Raw genomic sequence first — 21,717 nt, 5'->3', positions numbered from 1 at the left:
ACTTTATTGGATGTATATGTTACAATCGTTAATGACGATTTAGAATTAATAGCTTTGAGAATCTAGTGAAAAGTGTTCTACAAGCAAGATTTATATCCACAGACAGCATTGTCTCAAGTCAAAGCCATGCTGTTACATTAGATCATGTTTATTCTCTAGCAGTGTCATCAGTGCAAATAATTAGATAGCCCTTTTACCTGTAATGGTGAGAATGATGGCTCCAATGATCATGATGAAGGTCTGCAGAGTGTCAGTGTAAATGACTGCGGCCAGACCACCTACAGCAAAAACAAGATGATTAATTGACAAATTGCCTTTTTTCTTTTTAAAATGGTACTTGTAAATAATGGTTGCAGATTCATATGTCAATTCGAGTGCATCATAAGAACCACAGTTATTACATGTAAGAAATGCTGGTCTGTACAAATAAATAAAACAGAGATTACCTGCTATAGTGTAGAGAGCGGTCACCACCAGCATAAGAACAGTGGACACATAGAGATTCCACCCAAGGCACACCTGGACGAACAAGGCTCCAGAGTATAGGTCTGTCTGCAGGGTTCCAACACGAGTAAGGGAATGGTGTCATCACTCTTAAACTGTAAGCTTTGATTCAGCAGTAATACCAAAGGAAGAGGCCAGAGTAAACAGACTGACTTTGTGGCTTTGGTTAGTAATTTAGTTATTACTATTTGTGAATTGGATGATATGGGATGTACAGGTGTTGTAGTATTCTATTGTGTTTTTAATTTGGTGGTGTACAAGGAGTGCATGTTATGTCATACAGGGGGGGGGGGGGGGACTATACTGGAATTGCACAACACAAACTGCCCAGGCTGCTTCTATGAACCCAAGCAAAGCACATGGTCAGAAAAACATTTCCATTCCAGTCTTTTAGAATTAGCCTGGGATCTATTTCTCATGGAAATCTCTCTTTGCACTGTCATGCAAAATTAAAAGTTAGCTGGTCAGCTTTGCAGTAATGTAAAAACCAAAGCAAGAGGCAACAATTATCAGCACAGTGCTCAACTCTATAGTGGTAGGTTTCACCAAATGCATTTACTTTCCAAACAGAACTGTGTTTTAATCACTTCCTGCTTAGAAATAAGATAATGGGAAAGTGAGCTATTTAAAGTGAAAACATCGCAGTCTTACTGCTAAGTATGTGGTGTTTGTTCTTTCCTTGTACATCAATACCGGCACAACTAAATTGGTACCAACATCTGTCAATAGGTTTTTGGCAATCATGCAATTACCACCTTAGAGTCCTTCAGTTGGGGAGGAAATCTCTAATCTGGAGAGTTAAGTAATCAGTAATCTTTATAGCACCTGCTAACTGTTGAAAGCTGCAGCTTTTATTTATTGTACAATACATGGCAGGGATTCCATTTGCTTCACAGGGATTACAATGTTATAGACATCCCGAGTGACACCCCATTATCATAACCTGCACAAAACCTTTCAGCAGTAAAGGAATTCAATCAGGTTAGTGTGTCCTCAACAGGGGAGTCGTGTCAGTATCCCAGTTTTCATTAAATAATTAAACACAGTGGTGGTTTAGTTATTTATTCTCTAAACTTTGTTTGGAAAATACTGATCACTCAACATCCTAATAGTTTATTATCCCAGAAAGCTGTCTGCATTAAAACAGATTAATAAGAAATGCTTTATCTGTTTAACAGTGTACCATCTTGCCAGCTGATTGGATAAAAGGGACAGTTGAGGGATTAAGATTGTAACTATAGGGTAACACAGACAATCTTTTTGTTATTGATTGTCTACCTGAAAAGATATCTTAATGTTAATGGTTTAGTTCCAGCTCCAAACATGATTTTTCAGGGAGGAAAATGCTGGGAAAGTATACTTTATAAAGTGAATACAGTAGCCTATATGCAGACCTTTTTTTTTTTTTTAAAGCAGTTGCCTTGTTTTGTTTTTGTTTTTTTCATTAATCTGTCAGTTTCTGATTTGAATAAGGTTCTTGAAAGGGTTGTGAAAAGTTAAAAGAGGCTTTTTATCACAAGCCTTCCAGTGTTGTGTTTCTGCAGGTATTAGAAAGATATCCCAGCAAACTTAGATAACATGATGTACTACTTGGCCCTAAACCTGGTGCATTCCTATAAAGGCAAGAAGGTTTCTGTCTCTTGTTGGCAGATGGCTTAGCCAAAAGCCTAAGGGTGTTCAAATTGATGTATTCAGCAAGAAGTTACACCCTGAAAACAAGTTCAGCATCACTTCCAATGGCCATTTAGCATATATACAAATGCTTGGCAGCATAATATATATGTTAATAAAGTATATGTTGGTGTAGGTTCATTCAAAATATGTATTTAGACAACAGTGCAAACGGGAAGGAGACCAGCAGTGGAATAGGGTGCAACAGACGAGTAAACTAATGTTCCGACATTATGATTTACACTACATTGTCTGACGCGGCAATTTTTTGTTGCATGGACTGGAAGTTATGCTGCCAGTAGCAAGACCTGTTTGCTTTTATGGGTTCTCCTAAATACTCCTAAAAACAAATGTCAACAGAGTGAAAAACAGGAGCCTTTTGGAAATACTATTTTTTTTGTTTTGTTTCATAGGAAGAACTGTTAGTTGTTTGGAACAATTTAATCAAGTTAAAGCTGTGAACTAAGTTAGATTTTTCAAATATTCAAATGTTGATATTGTAACACACATTAGTTTGATATTTAGTTTTCAATGGGGTTCCCAGCTGGCTGAGAAGTGGTTTTAATTTAAATGCGATTTTGTTAATGAAAGGAAACACCACCCTGGAAGAAGTTAAGTGTGTTACAATTACCAAAGATGAAAGGCGGACAGAAAATGTTCTGAAGGCAAATACCAGTCTCATACAAAGCATGTGAGGGCTTGTCTTACTGATCTTTTTTATCTTATTTCTAGAAGTGAGACATATGAGCACCACCCTTTTTCAAGAAGCTGGGACCCCATTCTAAACCAGTTTTAAACCTAAACCTGTCTGACTGACATAATTAGTTTGGCAGCACAAGCATCATTTTGCTTTTACTTTATTAAAGATTATAGAAAAACTCTTTCCTCAAACAGCAATGCAGTGTGGTATTATTATAAGCAGGTTAGATGTAACTTTATTGTCTTGATTGCATCTGTCTGAATATCTTCTGGGAACACCCCACTGTTCTTCACACTGTCATTTACTGGTGAAACAGCAAGCTGAGGTGGCCAGGGAGTTTTTAGGAGGTGCAGTTAATTGTTCATCTAATTCTAACATAGTGAGAAACGTATTTGTCTTGATTAATGAAGGCTTGGAAGTATAGCTCCTAGGTAATCTGGATTAAGGTTAAACTGAAATATAATAAGTCATTTAGAACACAAAAAAAGAAGAAACAAAGTTTTGGGAGGCTTTTCTCTTGCTATTTAACCCAGAGGTATTTGTTTACTAATATTACAGTAGAACCCCCTTTTATACACACCCCCTGTATCTGAACTGGAGGAATGTCTAACTTTTCCACCATCACTTGTGGTTGGCACTTCCTTTATTTAAACTTTCTCTGTGTACCCAGCAGGGTTCTATTGTATGTGTTTGAGTGTATTTGTTCCTATATGAGTTATAACCTGAGATTTGGCAATAGTTCCCTTTCATCCACTAGCCAGTCCCTTCAGAGATGGAAATAAGACTCCTATTGCATAACAGTTTCACCTATTCCATTCTGCTACAATGTTCCCCTCTGGGGTGGGTGGAGTGCCATCCTCACATTTTGAAGGCTCTTGTTAGGACGGCTCTTTCGAGACAGAGTGGAACCCCTAGGGCAAACCATACCTCCTAAACCTTCCTCTCGTCTACCAGAAATGCAAATGATCCTGTGACCAGGCAGCATGCTTCCACAGCCGATTCTACTGCATCTCTTATAAGCAATGCAGAGGTAATGTCCTGTGCTGTAGTCCAATCATCCTGACCTTCTTTTAAAATCAGCATGATCAGTCTGGTTTAAACAGCATCCTGTGGTGAAATAGATTAGCTGGTGACAGACACAGCTCCGATATTCTTACCAGAGACCTGATAGTTTCCACAAACTAGTGTTGTTCTGTACCGCGGCAACAACACGTGCAGTGTTCTGCAGGGGCGCTTGCAGGACAGGAGCGTGTTGCAAAGAGGAGTTGAGTTTGTGAGTTCAGGGTTTGGATGTTTGCTGAGAGAACATTATTGCTTTGCACACATATGGTTTAAAAATGGAGCGATGCCAGGTAATTATCACAGGTGGATCCACTGACTGTGAGTGGAAGAGCTTTTGTAAGGGGATAATGAGCTATCCCTAGCATCTGTTCAAAGTACTGAGCTCATGCTAAGCTGCCACTTATCACAGGTATTCACTGAACAAAAACCAAAATGTGGTCAAGGAGATGCATGTAAATTAAAACAGTAGGGGTGTCATTTTCAAATTTTTACAACAATCATAAATTAAAAGTTGATTTAAAATAAAATTATTTTTTCCCCCATGAGAAAGCTTTGCAGGGCCCTCAGGTCATCTGGAACTCATGTATGGGAACTGTGTGAATGTACCAAGTAAGCCTCATCGCATTGTCAGAAACGCAACACTCTGGGCGTATCCGACAGCACTGTCGTTAAGAAGATGGACAGCCAGTAATGTTATGAACAGTATAAATAGAGCCTGTAAGGTCCAGTCGATTGTTTTTCTGGCTTCTTTTTATGTTCGCTGAGCAATGTAAACTGACAGATTATTGTAAATAGAGCCAATTTCTTGGGACATATTTAAAGAGCTTGGGCCCAATATGCTCCAGTGTTAGGATTATAGTCCCAATATTCTGATAGGGTTATTGGCAAGACATTACAAGACTGCTACTCATGCCAATAAACCAAAGTGTCTAAACACAATCCACTACCAGGCCCTATTTTATATATATATATATATATATATATATAGTAAATATGGACAATAGTCGTCCCGAGGGGCATTTCATTTTCACTATGAGCCGAGTCTGCATATATTTATGTAGTATTATTATTATTATTATAGTTTGGTGTATTTATTTGCATTGTGTATTATTGTTTTGAATTGTGTGCTGTGGCAAGGATGGGGTTAATTCCCCATCCAATAAAAAAAAAACCTTGTGAAGAATGTGACTGGAGCCTTAATGAGGTAATTGATTGATTGATATGTAGTTAAGGCTCCAGCCACATTATAAAAGGACCCACTCTGGGCTTATTAAGGGGTTGGTTAGAGAAGGAGAGAGACTCATAGAGACATTGTGCCAAACAGACGATTGCTACTAAGTTTGTGAAGTGGTTAAAAAGGTACTTGTTTGTTCATTTTGTATTAGTTTTTGTGAACCTTTTGTTTTGGCCCGCATGCCCTTTTGTTTGTGTTTTTTTAGTTATTATTTAATAAACTTACGGCTGTAGCCGTTTCAACCCCCTATCCCTGGTTGTTTGTGTGCTGCTTCCTGGACTCTGATGTCACCGCCCACGCCACTCAAAGCCATCTTGATCACACTGCAGTACATATTTAATACATGAATCGGTCAAGAAAATAAGTGAGGCAAGGCTGGATAGTAAATATGACTATTGTTTAAATATAGCTGATACAACATACGTAAATTAATATTGACTTATACATTTTGCTTACAACATAAGTAAATAAATAAATAACAGAAAATATTTTTGAAGTTAATACCGCATAGTTATCAAAGTTGTTTTTGGCGTACTGGTGCTTTTATAAATAATTTTAAATGAAAAGGTTTATACCCTGAACAATTTTTAAAATAAGGTCAGCTTTTGAATATATTTGATTCCATTCACTTGCCCTTTGATTTTTTTCAAATAAAAAATAAATTTGTCAGTGTATCTATACACTGTAGATGCAGCTTCAACTTACATTGCTAAATGCATTAGATATTGTTATCGATATTATAATTAATGAACAGTGTTAACTATTTAATTTAACAAAACTAGTATGACAGCTTAACAAGGTGAGTGGCGAAGGGGGTTGGTGACCTCTTACCGATATCTTGGTGAAGACAGAGAGCAGCAGTGACAGGGCAGATAGGTACATTCGGATTCTCTCGCCTCCAAAGCGCCTCCCAAGGTATTCAGGCATGGTCACTATCTGTTGAGACAGGGTCACTGCAGGGTTATGAACGATAACAGAGAAAAAGACATTTTGTAAAAGGTGGCGCTGGTATTATAAAAAACAAAAAGTCTATAATAGTTCTAGATACATAACACAACCCTTTCTTTAAATGATTTGCAATCTGTGGCCAGTGTTATCAGCAGTAAAATCCTGTAAAATGAATGATAATTGCAGGTCTCAGTATTGGAATTGAAAAGAATAAGTTGCATTGTTTCTTGCTTAAGGCTATTTTGAGATGAGAGCACAGATCACTTCATAGAGATCTGACACAACAGAGTGTGACATCACCTACCCCAGAGGATATGTACACGGGGACAAACACCCAGGCCAGGGCCAAAAGAACATAGGTAGCCTGAAAGAAAAAAATAAGAAACTATATGATTTACTGTTTTCATTCATTTCTTTTTGACAGAAACCTGCCATAACACTGTCAATGGGGTGTGCAATAGAGTCCCTGAGGGTAGCCAGGATTGCGTGGATGTGACGACCTTGTAAGGTGTTTCAAAGGATCTGGAGGGATAAGGAAGTTGGGGGTCTACAAGTCTGTTGCCCGGAATAGTTCTGAACAATAGACTTAGGGACCCCTAACTTCCCTATCCTTCCAGAGCCAGTGATTTCTGTATGAAAGTACCAAGTAACAGATCTCTATCAAATACTGTATGTCAGACCTATTGTCTGTCCCACTGTGACTGAAACATACTTGCACCAGGGGATACTGCTTTTACATTACAGAATCATTGCCAGGGATTCCAATTGCATCACAGATTTCATCCTATGTGCTTCATATGGCAGGTGTTTCCATGTGTTTGTCCCACCCCTGCATGTGATTCCATTGCAGAATGTGTTAAGCTGCTGGGTTCTTACACCTGGGGCTTCTTTCAAAACATCACCTGTGGAAATGTCTTAACATGCTTTTTGACCGTTTCTAAGCAACGCTGAAGATTGTTATGTGTGATGTAATAACATGTGTTTTGAACGAAGTTGAATTGCTGCAGCGTCCTGAAACAAGTGATGGCTGACTGCCCTCTGCTGGCATTTAGTGGTGATGCTACTTCTGTTTGGTATTTCAAACACTTCCGTAATATACTGTATTCAACAGGAATCAACAGGAAGGTTCTTTCACTGGCTTGATATTTAAAAAAAAAAAAAAAACGGGTTCTTCAGTCATCCACAGATGAACTTTTTTATTAAATGTATGTCCACTTTAAGTGTTAGACGATTCATAAACTGCTGTCTTAATTACTATAGTTCACACACCCTAGTCTCTGTAAGTCGCCTTGGATAAAGGCGTCTGCTAAATAAACAAATAATAATAATAATAATAATTACTAGTCCAACCGAGAAATAAAATGGATACAGAAAATACTGTAATAACAACACATATAAAAATAATTGTGTGTGCTGACAATTGAGATTTGCCCCTAGTGGCAATTACAACATTTGGCCATTAGATGACAGTGTGTGCTAAGCAAAAATGCAATTGGTTCAGTTAAACAATTTAGAACAGCATTGGGACAAAGGCCACGAGTGGAAGGGCCAACTTCAATTAATAACAATAATAAATAATACAAAATAATGTAAATTTCTCTCACGTTCCACTCAAACCCGGCCACTGCAATCCCACTTGCTGCCCCAGTGCCAGCCAATCCGATAAAGAGGCCTGAGCCCTCACTGCTGGCAAACAGAGATGCCCCGATCTAAGAGAAAGCAGCACAGCAAACCTGTTTTCAGCACACACCAGTCCTTAAAGAGAGTACTTCAAGAACACAGCAATGCTTTACAATGTGACTGCATATTAACTACCTACCGTAGTACAACTGAATTCATATGAACTACATTGATAAATGATACACATGTCACACTTATGTTTTAATTACAAAAATAAACATGGGAAGACAGAAAGTCGATACTATGGAAGTGTAGAATGTATCATTATTCAATGTTTCTTTCATATAAATTAAATATAATATATATATATATATTTTTTTAAAACACAGGAAGTCATGCATCATTAATATATTAATGTAATTTCAGTGTTATTAATAGAACTTAAAAGAAGATTTTTTTTTTTTTTTTTAATGTGATTTATTTAATGGATCTAATTTGTAGTAAAGCTCAATGATCCCTTTGTGAAGCAGAGTCACTCACCGGCCACCACGCCATGTCTCTGCCAGCCAGGAAGTAGCCACTCAGAGTGTTACGACTCACCCTGCAAGAGGACTGAGAACAGAAGAACCTGTTAGCCCTGCACACCCATTCAACCTATATATATAATGTAGAAAGTAAAGGAACTGACTTGAAGAGAACATTTCTAAAAGATACAAGATTTAGCTTTGTATTGTTACTTTTCAGTTTGGTTCTAATACTTTTAAGCCATTGAATGCAAGTTTTGGTGAAAGGAAAACCCTTGAGTAATAATGGAATATATGCTTTTTATTAAACCTCCATTAACCATCCCTTCAAGTTACTGAAAGCATTAAACAAAATCTGATCAGCTATTCCTTTCTGTTTGAGGTACATAAAATAATAATGAAAAAGATTACTTCAGCTAGATCATTTTACCAGACCAGGTTTAAAAATGGATATGTCATCAAGCTTCTAGTATGTTAATATATTTCTTGAATCAGTAACAAGAGATTTTGTTGAGACTGGAAGTGGTCGATGGGGAATAACATTTGAACCACAGCTTGCAAGCTCTATCAGCAACAAGCTATCAGTCTAGGTGCAGAAAAAGGGTCATTCGGCTTAAATAACAATGCAATCAGTTTTGATCATAATGTCAGTTTCCTCCCTACAAAAGTGCTTATTTCTTGGAACTCCAGAAAACAAATGCAACAAAGAATAGAAGCTCTTACCCATATTCCAACCGCCACATTCAGCACAAAATAAGCCACAATCACAATGATATCAGAGACACTGAAGTTTCGAGAAGAGGCAAAATAGGGTGTTGTTGAATTGGTGTCCATTGCTCCTTTCTCAGTGCCAGGCGCTCTATCTGATTATTATTGAGAGAAGTTACCTGGTCAGCAGGGAGGGTGGAGAACTGTGGGCTGGGGAGCTGCTGGAAATTGATCATTAAGCTCATTAGCTCAGTGAAGCACCAGTTTGCTCAGAGGTGAGCTCTCTCTCTTATTACAGATTGTTTGTTCTCTTAACCGTTGCAAACATTGTTTAAATATGCTGTCACGCTGACCATTACTGACCACACAACTGCTGCTGCCACTGCTGGTAAAGAGCCAAGTTTAATAAGGAAGTTTAGAAGTAAAATTAAGCAAGCAAGCACACATGGGAATCACATCAATATGTTGTACAACAGAAGTAGATTCAATCAAAAAGTACTGTGCTTATGACCTGCATTATTCCCCCCCCCCCCCCCCCAACACACGTCAAAGTCGTTAAAATTCTGCAATCCCTTAATTAAAATATATATATATATACATATATATATATATATACATATATATATATATATATATATATATATACATATATATATATATATATATATATATATATATATAGCTTAAGCTGCACTAACGTACTAACTGAGTATTTGTTTCTCTAGAAGCTTATAGGGATTAGAACTTCTGAAGGTCTTGTTAGACTGATATGAAAATGCCTATACAACTTCATAGTGGTGGGGGTACAAAACAGGCAGTTACAGTGTTCATTTATGAAGTGTTAATGAAGCATCTGAGGCCCTGTTCATGAAAAATAGTGTGGATCAGTCCCTAAAGATATTGTAATAGCCGGCATGGGATGTTGATAAAGTCTCTGTGTTGTCTGCAGATGTGTCCTTTTGAACCTAAAAACAGGATATGTCGATTCGACCCTTTTTCTCATTAACACTGTGAAATAGCACATAAACCTGTTAGTTATCATGTAATCTCTGTTATAGTATAACCAGCACTTGGTTTCAAGTATTTGAAGAACTTTAGTATTCACATTATTATACAATGAAACATTGTTTAAAACTAATACCGCTTAGTAGAAATTGAGAAAGACTTTAGTCATAGAAGTTTATTTTAGTGTAACTATATATATATATATATATATATATATATATATATATATATATATATATATATTATAAAACAAAAAAAGTAGTCTTGTGTCGATTCTATGAACAATTTAACCAACGATTGCACACATGGGCGTAGAGTTAAAGGGACGGTTATGCATCCTGCCAATTTAAGATTTAAGAAATTCAGCCTGCTGAGGGTTCGTATCAGCCGATTCTAAAAGCAGCTGCCAAATAGTAGACTATGGCCAGGTCGAGATATGTCACCGCCTTACTGATAAATGACAATACCAACTGTAGCTAATGAACCAAAGGCGGCAAACATCTACCTATAAAGAGCATTCCCAGCCCTAATGACCTAACCTTAATGATACAATTACAGCACGAACACAGTATGTGACATGGAACTATGAAAGCACCTGCTTGTCTTAATGCACAGTAGAACTACTCAGGAACAAATAGTTGTTTTTGTCTTTATATAAGAAAATACACACACACACACACGCGTACATATATTTATTAGAGATATGTATTAGAGATATTTCTGCATTTAAAATATTAATATTGTGTGTTGCCTAGTTTGTACTCCATGTACATATTTTTTATACGTGGAAATGTGATGGATTTGTGGCACTTAATAAATGTGATCAATGGGCAGACACAAAACACTTCTTAAGGTGTTCAACTTAACAAACAGGCTGTTTTGAGTACCCCCGAGAGCAGATGGCAGCGACTGTCATTGACGTCAAGATCTCAAGTAGGAAAAAGGTGCTATTACCATTTATCTTAATCCTCTGCAAAAGCAAACATGCATGCAATGTGTTTACTAGGTTCATTATGTTTCTTTTGAAACCAGAAGGGTTGTTATTGAGGTTTCAGATGATCTCCTGTCAAAAACACTGCTCAGTACATGTCAAAGGAGAGAATTATAATTCCAGTGCTTGCTGTCTACACCTACTAAATGACCACATTATGTCAATTTTGTGCCACTGTTTAAAATGTACCCCATTGTACATTCAATTTTTTTTTTTTAAATGAAAGACAAATAGTGTAATATTATAAATAAAAAAGGGGAAATATGTCTTCAATGTTGAAATGAGGTGAATTCACACACATATCAGTGGGTGATGTGGAGTCCAACTGCCCAAGAGGTGAAGTGTGAAGGGCCTGTAACGAGTAATGTCTGTATGATGATTTTGCACATATTCAACATTAACCTTGCGTTGTGAATAGAGCAAGTCAAACGAGAAATATTTAGATTAAAAAAAATAATGAAATAAATAAAAAGGAAAGGAGTAAATTGTATATTAACTCATTTCTACATTGAAAACACCAAAACATTTGCCATTAAATGTAAAGTTTCTTTAGTATTTCTAAATTCAGCTCTACTGGGGGTCTGTAAAAAAAAAAAAAAAAAAACTGCGGAAGGAGGCGCTGACGATTTTATTAAAGTGTTTAATACAAAAAATTATAATTCCAGCCTGATAAATAAGAAATCAAGACACATTACCTTTTTTTTTTTCATTTGCAGAAAATAAATACAAAAGCTTCCCTTGAATTAGCAATTACAAACTGCATTATTAATAAGCTTGGAAGTTTCTCCAACTGTCATACAACTTGTATCTAACAATACACAGAAGGCATGAAAAAGACCACAAGCCCAAAGCTCCAGTCTCAATTTTGAATATCGCTTAAATTAATAAAAAAATAGTTTATTCCATTTAGCAATTAAATATTGAAAGTATTCCTAGTTCCTAATTCAAGAAGCACATAAGGAGTATACAATTCACACTTTAAATGCAGCCTGCTACTACAATACGAATATTACCAGGATAGGTTACTCTCAAACAAATATTTGCTTTGTTTATCCCTTTAATATCCATTTATTTATTTTTTAAATCTATACACTACCACTATAAACAATAACCAACGAATCTAAAGGCTTGTTTGAGACCACTTAAATAAATTTAAAAAATGAAATATTGACAATATTCAAATTCTATACCAAGCTTTTGGCACCAGTGAACTTGCCCTGATCCCAGCTTGAGAGGCATATAAACTACTTAACAGACTTCTGCAAGTATTCAAGTTGATTTCTCCCCAGTTTGCTCCAGGGATATAGGCTTTGATGTGTAAGAATAAAAAGTTATCATTTGTTACAGACCTGTCCTTGACACCCCGATACTCTTAAATGTTTAAAGTCTATTACAACAACTCATGCATTCATTGTTACTGTCCTGCTGCTTGACAAATGGAACACTCCGAAAAAAATAAAAAATTAATAAGTCCTGCATTAGCGCAACAATCACAGTGCAACCTACCATACATATAATGCGCAACAAAAAGGCAATTTATTTATACACCTTAACTTCATTTCCACGTAAAAACAAAAAAACTGAATTATTGAGTCTATATGCAATTTCTTTCTCTTTGCCCTAATTAATCCTTTTAACAAAATTGGCCCCTCTGAATTAAACGCAACATTCCCGTCATCTATACATAAACACACACAAATAAGTCAATACACTTTGAGTTTGGCTCGAAAGGAAGGTTTCAATCATCCACCCCGATATTCCTGAAGAGGTAGGACATGGATTCCCCATTGTGGATCCGTCGAATAGCTTCGGACAGGATCATGCTGATGTCCACAGTCTTGATCTTGGGGCACTGCAGCTTCTGGATTTCATGAGGGATGGTGTTGGTCACTACCACCTGCGGACACAAGGGTAATGCAAGACTTAATGCAACATGTTAACACTGCCAGAGAAATTGGCCCATTGCAGGTGTAAGAAGACTATAGGGATGGAAATAACTCTCTCATTGTATAGCAGTTTGATCCAATCCTGATTTTGCTATGTCTGCTGAGCTTGTTACCTATACACTGTGGCTACTCAAGCTTGCATTAAAACCTGGAATGGGTGAAATTGCTATTCAACAGGATTTTCATCGCTGTCTTCTAGTAAAGATATATAGGCAAGGAATCAATGCAGCTACATACATCCCTCTCCTTTTTTAAACAGGATTATACATACACCTTTCTTTCTGTTTTTTTTTTTTTTTTATTGTCCGTCCCATCCCGACCCCCGCCCCATCCACCAGTTAAGATTGGGGAAAATCCCACTGAAGTATCAATTATTAGAAGCCGTACTGTTCTGCTCACCAAATAAAAAGAGACCTTTACAAGAAGTCATTGCTACCTCAGAACCTGTCAGGCACATCAGTACAGTTCAGTGCCTGGCTATCTTCTCAGACAGATGAGCAAGTGGTAGAACAACAGCAATGAGCAGCGAGGGAGATAAGATACCGAGGCGCGTGCAAGTCGAAGCTCACCAGCTTCCAGGGATTGAAAATTAACAGTAACAGAATCTTTTTTTGCAAAAGCAAAATATATTTTTTCCTTCACTCCCCTTTCTACATTTCTCCAATTCCCAGCAATTCCCCCATAGGAAAGGCTGTCTCTCACAGAGACAGACAGTCTGGCAAATGATCACATCTAAGGATGCACAAATATAAGCAGCTCTAGAGGATATGCAGGTAGTTTGAACCATTTTAATAAATAAAAAAACGTACCTCATTAATTGCTGACTCTTCTATCAATCGCGGGGCGTCGCAGGATAAGATCCCGTGAGTTGCCATCACGTAGATTTTGTAAGCCCCTCTCTCCTTAAGTGTGTCGGCAGCAGCTAAAAAGCTGTCAACATCATCAATAATGTCGTCCTGTCACAACAAAGAATAGTAATTGGGCATAATGATTCTGTTTCTTGCAAGCTGATACAGCATCATAGTATAATATGGTATGATTAATGAGGAGTAAATGTGCAATCGAGTAAGTTTTGCAAGACATGTTGTGTTGTCTTTATTGGGCTCCACAAACAGAAACTTACTTACCACTATAATGGCGATCCTCCCACCAACATCTCCCACAACTGTAATTGGTGGTTTTTCTTTTGGAATTACAACTGTAATGGGAAAACAAAACAATTTTAGAGAACAAGAGCCAGGAAGAGCAAGGCCATCAGACGCACACATGCCTTTTCATGTTGTTTTCGTTGATGCTATTTCGTTTATCATATTCTGGCTGAGGAAACACATTGCCTAGCCCTATTTGTGATAGCTCATGTTTCAAATATTTCATGTTTTGACCCTGTGTTCTGCAGTACAATCCAAAGATATCCCCAAATTCCCTTCACATTAACACCGGTGGCAGTATTAGACTCCACTGGCTTCACTTACAGGGTATATCCAAGCTGGGGTGAATGGCCCCTATGTTTTTGACAGTCGGTGGAGAGTGACGCCCGTCCACCAGGTCAGACTCTGCATCCTGGGCTTCCCCATGAATCACTGCAATCCCCAATCGCAACCGCTCAGCAAAGGACTGTGCCCTGCAATAAGACGACATACTTCAAATATGAACACTCTGATGCCAAAAGACAGATACTGCTTTCACAAGGCCCCATTTATCTTTGCATCTCAAGACTGCAACATTAAAACTGCAGTCTTACAACCATTAACTTTTCAATGGCAAAAAATTACCATTAAATAAAACATTACTAAGCACTAGATATTTCTAGGGCCATCAAACCCTTGTTGCAGTTCAAGTTACTTAACAAATGTCATAGCTAACTTGAAATATGCAACTGTTCAAGAGCTGAAAACAAGTAAATATGTCTAATTAAGCACATTTAGTTAAATTAAGGGTATAGTTAAGTAATGGAGAGCTCGGTTGAAATGTAAACCAGCAGCCACAGGGGGTCCCCAGGACCGAGTTTGAGAAGCCCTATTATAAAACGGACTGCACTCTATCATTTTGTAGTTTCTTTGATTACATGATGTTAAATAAAAGATCTAAATTATGTTTATATAATTTTATTTTTTATTAATGTCTCAATCCTAAAATTCTCAGTGATGCAAAACTTTTGGCCATAGCTGTGCATTCAGATGGCTCTGCAGGGGTGCCTGTATTTCTTCTGCAATTCAAGGCAGAATAAGGAATAGTTCAGCTAAATTATAAGAGTAGGTCATTTTAAGGAGATGTGAAACTAAACTCTGACATAAGATACTATCAAAAATGTAATAAACGTAAAAAGTCAATAAAATGACTTCATACTAGCTAACTGCAAACACACAAGAACAGGAATAGAAAGAAAGTGTATGGTTAGCTTACCTTTTAGCTGAAGATGGAGATTTGGCCACAATTACTGCATTTCTATAGTCAGGAATCTGCAGATTTTAAACACATATACCCCACCCTCATTGCAAGGTTCTCGGTTTTAACACCATCTCTAAAAACTACAAACAATAGGGAGGTTCCTAAAGGGGGGGGGGGGGGGGTTCAAGTCTTCACCTAAACAATGTATCATCATTTGTGCATGTAGTGTAATCTAAAATAAAAAAGATGATCTGTTTTTATTTTTTTTTACCTATAACAGGATTTAGGCTAGGCTTGGCACATTTAACACCATCCTAGGAAGTTCTGTCCCTACCCTACCTAACACAGCACCTGGCCTAACCATGCTTAGCTTCTAATATCTGAGGAGAACTTAGAATAGAATAGAATTGAGAGACTAAAATACAGTTCAGCGATCTGCACACCAAGCAGTAACTCAAACACTTTTTATAGTTCAAGCCCAAATCATCAAGCCATGTAATACTAACAATATAATAACAATAACAATAATAATAATAATAATAATAATAATAATAATAATAATATTTGTAAAAGTATCTGAAAAAGCCTAGCCAGGCTGGAAATTTATAATCAAATATACAATATAAAATCTGCAATATATATTTCATCATTGTTTCATATTTACACTTATTCAATAGATTACTATGTTTAAGATAACTCAGGTATTATACACACATACATAAGCATACTCTATTTTAGATAGTAAACAAATTAGTTTTCATACTTAAGTTTCGCAGCTGACTTTCCAATCTTCATGCAGTTAAAATGAAACTAAAACTACTACCAATCATTACCTCTTCTTGAATGTACTGCAAGAGGAATGGCGATGCTCTCAGATTGTCTACCGGGATGTTAAAGAAACCCTGAATTTCTTTCTGATGCAAATCCATCGTGATCAGGTGATTTAGTCCTTCAGCAAAAAAAGGCAGTGAAACATTGTAAGAACATATACTGTACATTAAAGACTTAGCATATCCCACACAAATCACACGAATGGGTCAATGTGACACAAAATACATAAAGAGTACATAATACCAGATTGTGAATTCTTTTTTTGGTAAAGTCAATATCGTTTTTAGGACATTATAGACAAGGCCACCAGAACATCCACAGATGTGACCAAAAACAAGCAAATCCAGTCTGCTGTTCATTGTTCACATAATAAATAAAAGTTAATATATTAATCAAATCATGCAATGTTCTCACCAGCTTTGCACATCATTGACGCAAGTAACTTTGACACGATGGAGCCTCTTTTCCTCATCTTGCACTGCTTGCTGTAGGGGAAGTAGGGAATGACTCCAATGATACTGCGGGCACAGGAGGTCTTGCAGGCATACACCATGATGAGGAGCTCCATGATCGCAGTGTTAACGTCTCTGACACACAGGGAGAAATACAGCAACCATGAACTCTATTATCAAGACATACAGTCATTGTTTTAATACTGCATACACCCATTTGCTTTAACAAACAATGTCAGCTCTACAATAAATCAGGCAATTTAAATAAAAGAAAAAACGTTTTAAGGAGTATAAATTACAATAGGCCAGGAAAAATCTATGCACTAAAAAAAAAAAAAAAAAAAAAAACTACCAGCACTCTATTCAATTTAATTTCCCCTAAATGAATCAGTCCTTCGCGAAGAGACTGTCATTATGTTTTATAAATCTCATCCATTATGAAGGACTTACTTGGAAACTGTCTGAATGATGAAGACGTCTTTCCCTCTTACAGACTCCTGGATCTGCACTCTTGTTTCTGTGGAAACACGTGATGAACACGCCATTAGACATGCCAACAACTTGGCCATATTCACACCACTTTAACTCAGGAGTTATTTAAAGAGTTTTGTATGAGTAAAAGCATTCCAACTCCCCGTTGTTGTTTTTGTTGTATCATGCTAAACTGTGTGATAAAAACACAGACCTTTTCCAAAAATAGCTCCATCGAAAACCAAAAAACACGAATTTTTAAATAGGTCACAACTATGTACAATATTTGAACTTGAAAGACCTACAGTGCATGCAAGCACTAACTAGAACAAAGATCACTGACTTTCATTCATTTGGATTAATTGACTAACTGTGTTAGTACTGTACATACAAACATAACTGATAAAGTCTTTTAAATTGCAAACAAGTACACCTTTATGTAGCTTTATACAGTGAAGTAATTAAATGGTATGAATGTTAAGATTGGATCTGATCTAGTTTGGACAGACAGATGTATTTTAGCTCTGTGTGATATCAACAAAAAAAAGCAAAAGACAGATTCTGCTCTGCTTTCATCAACATGGTACCTAATCAGCACTTTTTCCCCCACAATGTGCAGATTCTTGCCTTCATGAAGCATGACTCAAAAGCACAGAGAAGGGTTTGGATTTTCGCTGCGCAGTTTTCCCCAAGGTCAGTGTTTAGCATTTAACATTTTTCCACTGTTTACCATGTCACATTTACAGTGGATCATCACTGAAGAGTTGGTGGCTTTGATGTGTTCACTATGCCTTATAATGCTTCCTGCTCAAGCGTCAGGATGCAACTGCCATTCTAACCACAATAAAGTGGAATCCATCAACAGGGGTAGTTACTTTATGCAACGCTCATGATCTGTATGAATCAGTTTTCAATACTTTATATGCACAGGACACAAGAGACAGTCCATTAAAAAAAAACAAGCATGCTGATATGCATGGCTCAGGAAACATTCACATCTGCAGTCAAATGTATTTACATAATTATAATGAGGTGGCTGGAGTGAGAATTTGGAGGTGCAAGGACTCAAACGTGTTTTTGTTGGTGAAAGGGAAGCAGATGTGTCTAATTTCAGTTCCTTTGTCATTTCACAGACAGGTTATCATTAACATCCAACACACACATCGAGGAAGCTAACTTTTAAAAGAAAGAAATCTGCACGCTGCTACTCACCCCTGTTTGCCTCTTGGTAAACCTGCACTTTACCAAGCACCACACCAAGACGCCTGTAAAACATGGAACACAAACAAATCTAATTATTAGAAAAAATGCTCCCTGGTGATGTATTACAGTAACTGTGCACTGTGTGCAATATGCATCATGATCTCTGGACAATAGCTTAATATGATGCAATAGTGTGGATATCTTTACGGTCAGGACTAGACGTACAAACAATATTATAGCTAAATATTTTTGTGCTAACCTCTGGAAAATGTACACTGTTTATTAAACCCAGTGTTCAGGTTCTAAAACTCACAGGCAAAACAAAGTAAGATTGAGGAGACCCATCAGTGATTTAAACCAATTAAAAAAAGCACTGTGTCAAAGCTTTTGAAAACAACACCTGCAATATGAACTACCATCTCTACCGGTTAATTACAATTGTAATTGCATAATTTGCAATTACTTGCAATTACACTGTAATTGTAATTGATTTAACCTTGGCATAAGCAATTGTATTTGTAATTATAATTACCATATAATCGATCACTTACAGTTCAATTACACACCTTTCCAAGCTCAATCATTCTTAGTTCAATGTTGTGTTTTACATTGAGCTAACAGTCTGCTGGTATTTAAAAAAACAACACATAGTGTGTTTCTAGATTTGGTACCTGTGATTACTGCTTGGTAGAATAAACATGTTAATGTGTGTAGCTATTTGTTAATTTTTAGTGTAATTGTAATTATAATTGCATTTGAACAAAACAGCATTGTAACTAACTGCAATTTCATCAAATAATTGTGCTGTAATTGTAACTGAAATTATAATTGACCCCAGGCCTGGCCAAAATAGCATTGTATTGTGTGTCTACTGTACTAATACAAAGTAGTACAATGCAAATGAGTTGCTGACAACAGCACCCATATCCAAAACCAAGCAAAAGGCAAGATTTCCACATATTAACCCCTTAACATAAAAACACTGAAGTAGCTCACTACCAAGTCCTGGTTTCTGTAAGGAAAGGTAAAGAAGTAAAGAAAACCTATACTGCATTTCACAATGTACCCTTGTTTTTCACAATGTAACAAAAATATTTTTAACAGGCTTGAAGTGTCTGGTTACAGTAAATTGTGGACCCTAAACAATATCTTACCTACAGCAAAGGAGTTATTTTGTGGTTTGCATTTCCCTTGAAACCACAGGAGAAGCAAGAAACTGGTCTATTCTCAAACATGTCATTGTCTTCTGTTATAGGTGCAGCTTCCAAGTGTATAATAATGTGTATTACAGCTATGGCCAAAAGTTTTGCAACACCTAGAATTTTAGGATCGAGACAATTAAAAAAAGAAAAGTATATGAACTAGGATAGTTTAGATATTTTATTTCACATCATGTCATCAAAGAAACTACAAAATTATATCACAAAAGCCTACCGGAAACCATAATATCAGTCAGTATTTCATGTTAGATTTCGAAATGTCACATTCTTCAATTTTTGTCAGTTTTTCTTTAAGTATATGGAAAACTACAAAGCAGTATGTAATTCAATATGTTAACATAACATTATTCAGCATGTTTCATTCAACTTCATGAAGTAAAATTAGTTAATTCTAGAGGGTGCTGCAAAACATTTGGCCATAGCTGTACACAGCAGACATGTACAAACCACAAAGATGTAGATTCTTTGTAATTAAATGATCATTTAGTAAGCATGATACAATATACTAAAATACCAGAACTGTTTAAACCATAATAAAGCAAATAAATACCATACCAAATGCAAGGGTGGCACCAGTATCTCAGGTTATGTTTAGTAGTACAGTATTAAACTAGACCCCTCTTCCTTTGAGTCTAGAATGTGTTATTGTATTTAAAATACAGATCTAAAACTACACTACAAACCCAGTGCTGTATATAATACTTACTCTGAAATCCTCTTGCCAAGCGCCATGCAAGAAGGGTTGGAGTTGGCTGTAAATATAACCAGCCCACCCTTGGGGGCATTCATGGCTGTATCTGTCTTTATCCTGGCAACACTTGGTTGGTACAGCTCAGCCCTAGGCTCAGTGGTACTGTCCTACACGTCCTGGAAAACACAAAACCACAGCATTGTTGCTTGCACTGCTTCGAAAAATGCATTATATATACAAGCACTGTTTGAAATGTCAGGTTTCTAATATATATATATATATATATATATATATATATATATATATATATATATATTAGAAACCTGACATTTCAAACAGTGCTTGTCTTTTTCTCTCCAAGACGAGAAAACGACCCCAAAAATCTATAATTATCATTCTGGTACTTAAACACTACGTCTATATACTGTACCATTTAAAATACAAAAAATAAAAACACTAAATTGTCAATCCTAAACACGCGTGACGCCCTAGGCATTTTGTGTTACTAATTATACATCATGCAATATCTATTTATAGAGTTGCCTACATATGATATAGCACCCACCACGATTATTTTTAACAACAGCGGTAAATCAGATTAAACACGCGACATGGATGAACTGTAAAGAAATAGTGAAAAATCATTAAAGCAGGACTAAAGATGACCTTACGTTATCTGCTTCTGCCACGATGGGGAGTGGCTGGCCATTTTCCATCATCATGAACCGCACCAGAGCGTTTTGGAAAGCCTTCCTAAATTAATTACAATTTATTTTAAAAGAAAAAGCTAAATAATAAATAAAAAAAAACCTTACCAGTGTGTGATCTTTTGTTACGCAGTTAACCAGCCCTACGGCTCATAACAGTATCCTGTACTCTCGTGTCAACCTGACCGTGTGTCGTGATTGACGTTTCCTTAGCCCAACCAAAAACAAAGATTGTTTATTTATTTATTTATTTATTTATTTATTACTGCTTTTTAAAGAACACCATACGGCGGGTGTGTCGGGTTTTGTGTACTGTGCTATAAGATACTTTGGAGCCAAAATGGCGCAGAGTCGTGGGGAGGTGGCAAATGCGAAATGTTCAGTTTCTCTAACTTCCACAAACAAGTTAAGCCTTTTTAACCAGCCAATAGAAGTTGAGAATGGGCTAGTGCATGAAGTTTGTTAGACTTGCGTTGTACAAGAGTGTCAGGACAAGGTACAGCAAGGTGTAATTAAATTGTTACGTTTCTTAATCTTATTGCGGTGCAGACATGTTCTAAGATACATTTGAGTTTTTAGGGTTGCTTTTTTATATAACATTTGGTTGGTTTCAAATAGAATATTACAACAAGCTACCGTGTGTCCACAAATCAGACAGCGCTGAAAAAACAACTTTACATATTTTACTTTTTTATTATTATTCCGTTTACTGCATATATACCTATCAATATGTATTTACTCAACCGTGGTTATTTCCAAAGGGTTTTAAATTATTTATGGACTGTTTGTCAGTTTAGCTGTTAGTTGCTGCTTTCTTGGTAGAATTGAATCTCTCCAGCGA

General features: G+C 36.6%; 2 protein-coding genes across 5 annotated transcripts in view; both read right to left on the bottom strand.

The window, feature by feature from the left end:
- slc5a10 (solute carrier family 5 member 10) overlaps positions 1-9,104 on the bottom strand; it is a 28,728-nt gene extending 19,624 nt beyond the window's left edge. The window contains exons 1-7 of the mRNA XM_034051655.3: positions 8,987-9,104; positions 8,280-8,351; positions 7,724-7,828; positions 6,424-6,483; positions 6,003-6,107; positions 447-552; positions 198-278 (exon numbers count right to left, since the gene is read on the bottom strand). Of these exons, the coding sequence (XP_033907546.3) occupies positions 198-278; positions 447-552; positions 6,003-6,107; positions 6,424-6,483; positions 7,724-7,828; positions 8,280-8,351; positions 8,987-9,097 (640 nt within the window). The 5' untranslated portion in view covers positions 9,098-9,104. The remainder of the gene's footprint in view (positions 1-197; positions 279-446; positions 553-6,002; positions 6,108-6,423; positions 6,484-7,723; positions 7,829-8,279; positions 8,352-8,986) is intronic.
- A 2,476-nt stretch (positions 9,105-11,580) lies between these two features.
- LOC117431097 (phosphoribosyl pyrophosphate synthase-associated protein 2-like) overlaps positions 11,581-21,717 on the bottom strand; it is a 10,247-nt gene continuing 110 nt past the window's right edge. The window contains exons 1-11 of one of the 4 annotated variants that reach the window (XM_034051728.3): positions 20,985-21,283; positions 20,185-20,345; positions 18,268-18,320; positions 17,035-17,101; positions 16,547-16,719; positions 16,135-16,250; positions 15,317-15,372; positions 14,386-14,534; positions 14,041-14,111; positions 13,723-13,869; positions 11,581-12,864 (exon numbers count right to left, since the gene is read on the bottom strand). In XM_034051728.3, the coding sequence (XP_033907619.2) occupies positions 12,706-12,864; positions 13,723-13,869; positions 14,041-14,111; positions 14,386-14,534; positions 15,317-15,372; positions 16,135-16,250; positions 16,547-16,719; positions 17,035-17,101; positions 18,268-18,320; positions 20,185-20,267 (1,074 nt within the window). In that variant the 5' untranslated portion in view covers positions 20,268-20,345; positions 20,985-21,283 and the 3' untranslated portion in view covers positions 11,581-12,705. The other 3 variants (XM_034051726.3, XM_058995940.1, XM_058995941.1) reach the window with 3 other exon arrangements.

The sequence above is a fragment of the Acipenser ruthenus genome, chromosome 22 (genome assembly GCF_902713425.1).
Source record: "Acipenser ruthenus chromosome 22, fAciRut3.2 maternal haplotype, whole genome shotgun sequence".
NCBI classification, from domain to species: Eukaryota; Metazoa; Chordata; class Actinopteri; order Acipenseriformes; family Acipenseridae; genus Acipenser; species Acipenser ruthenus.
This window is presented reverse-complemented; position numbering and strand designations above follow the sequence as displayed.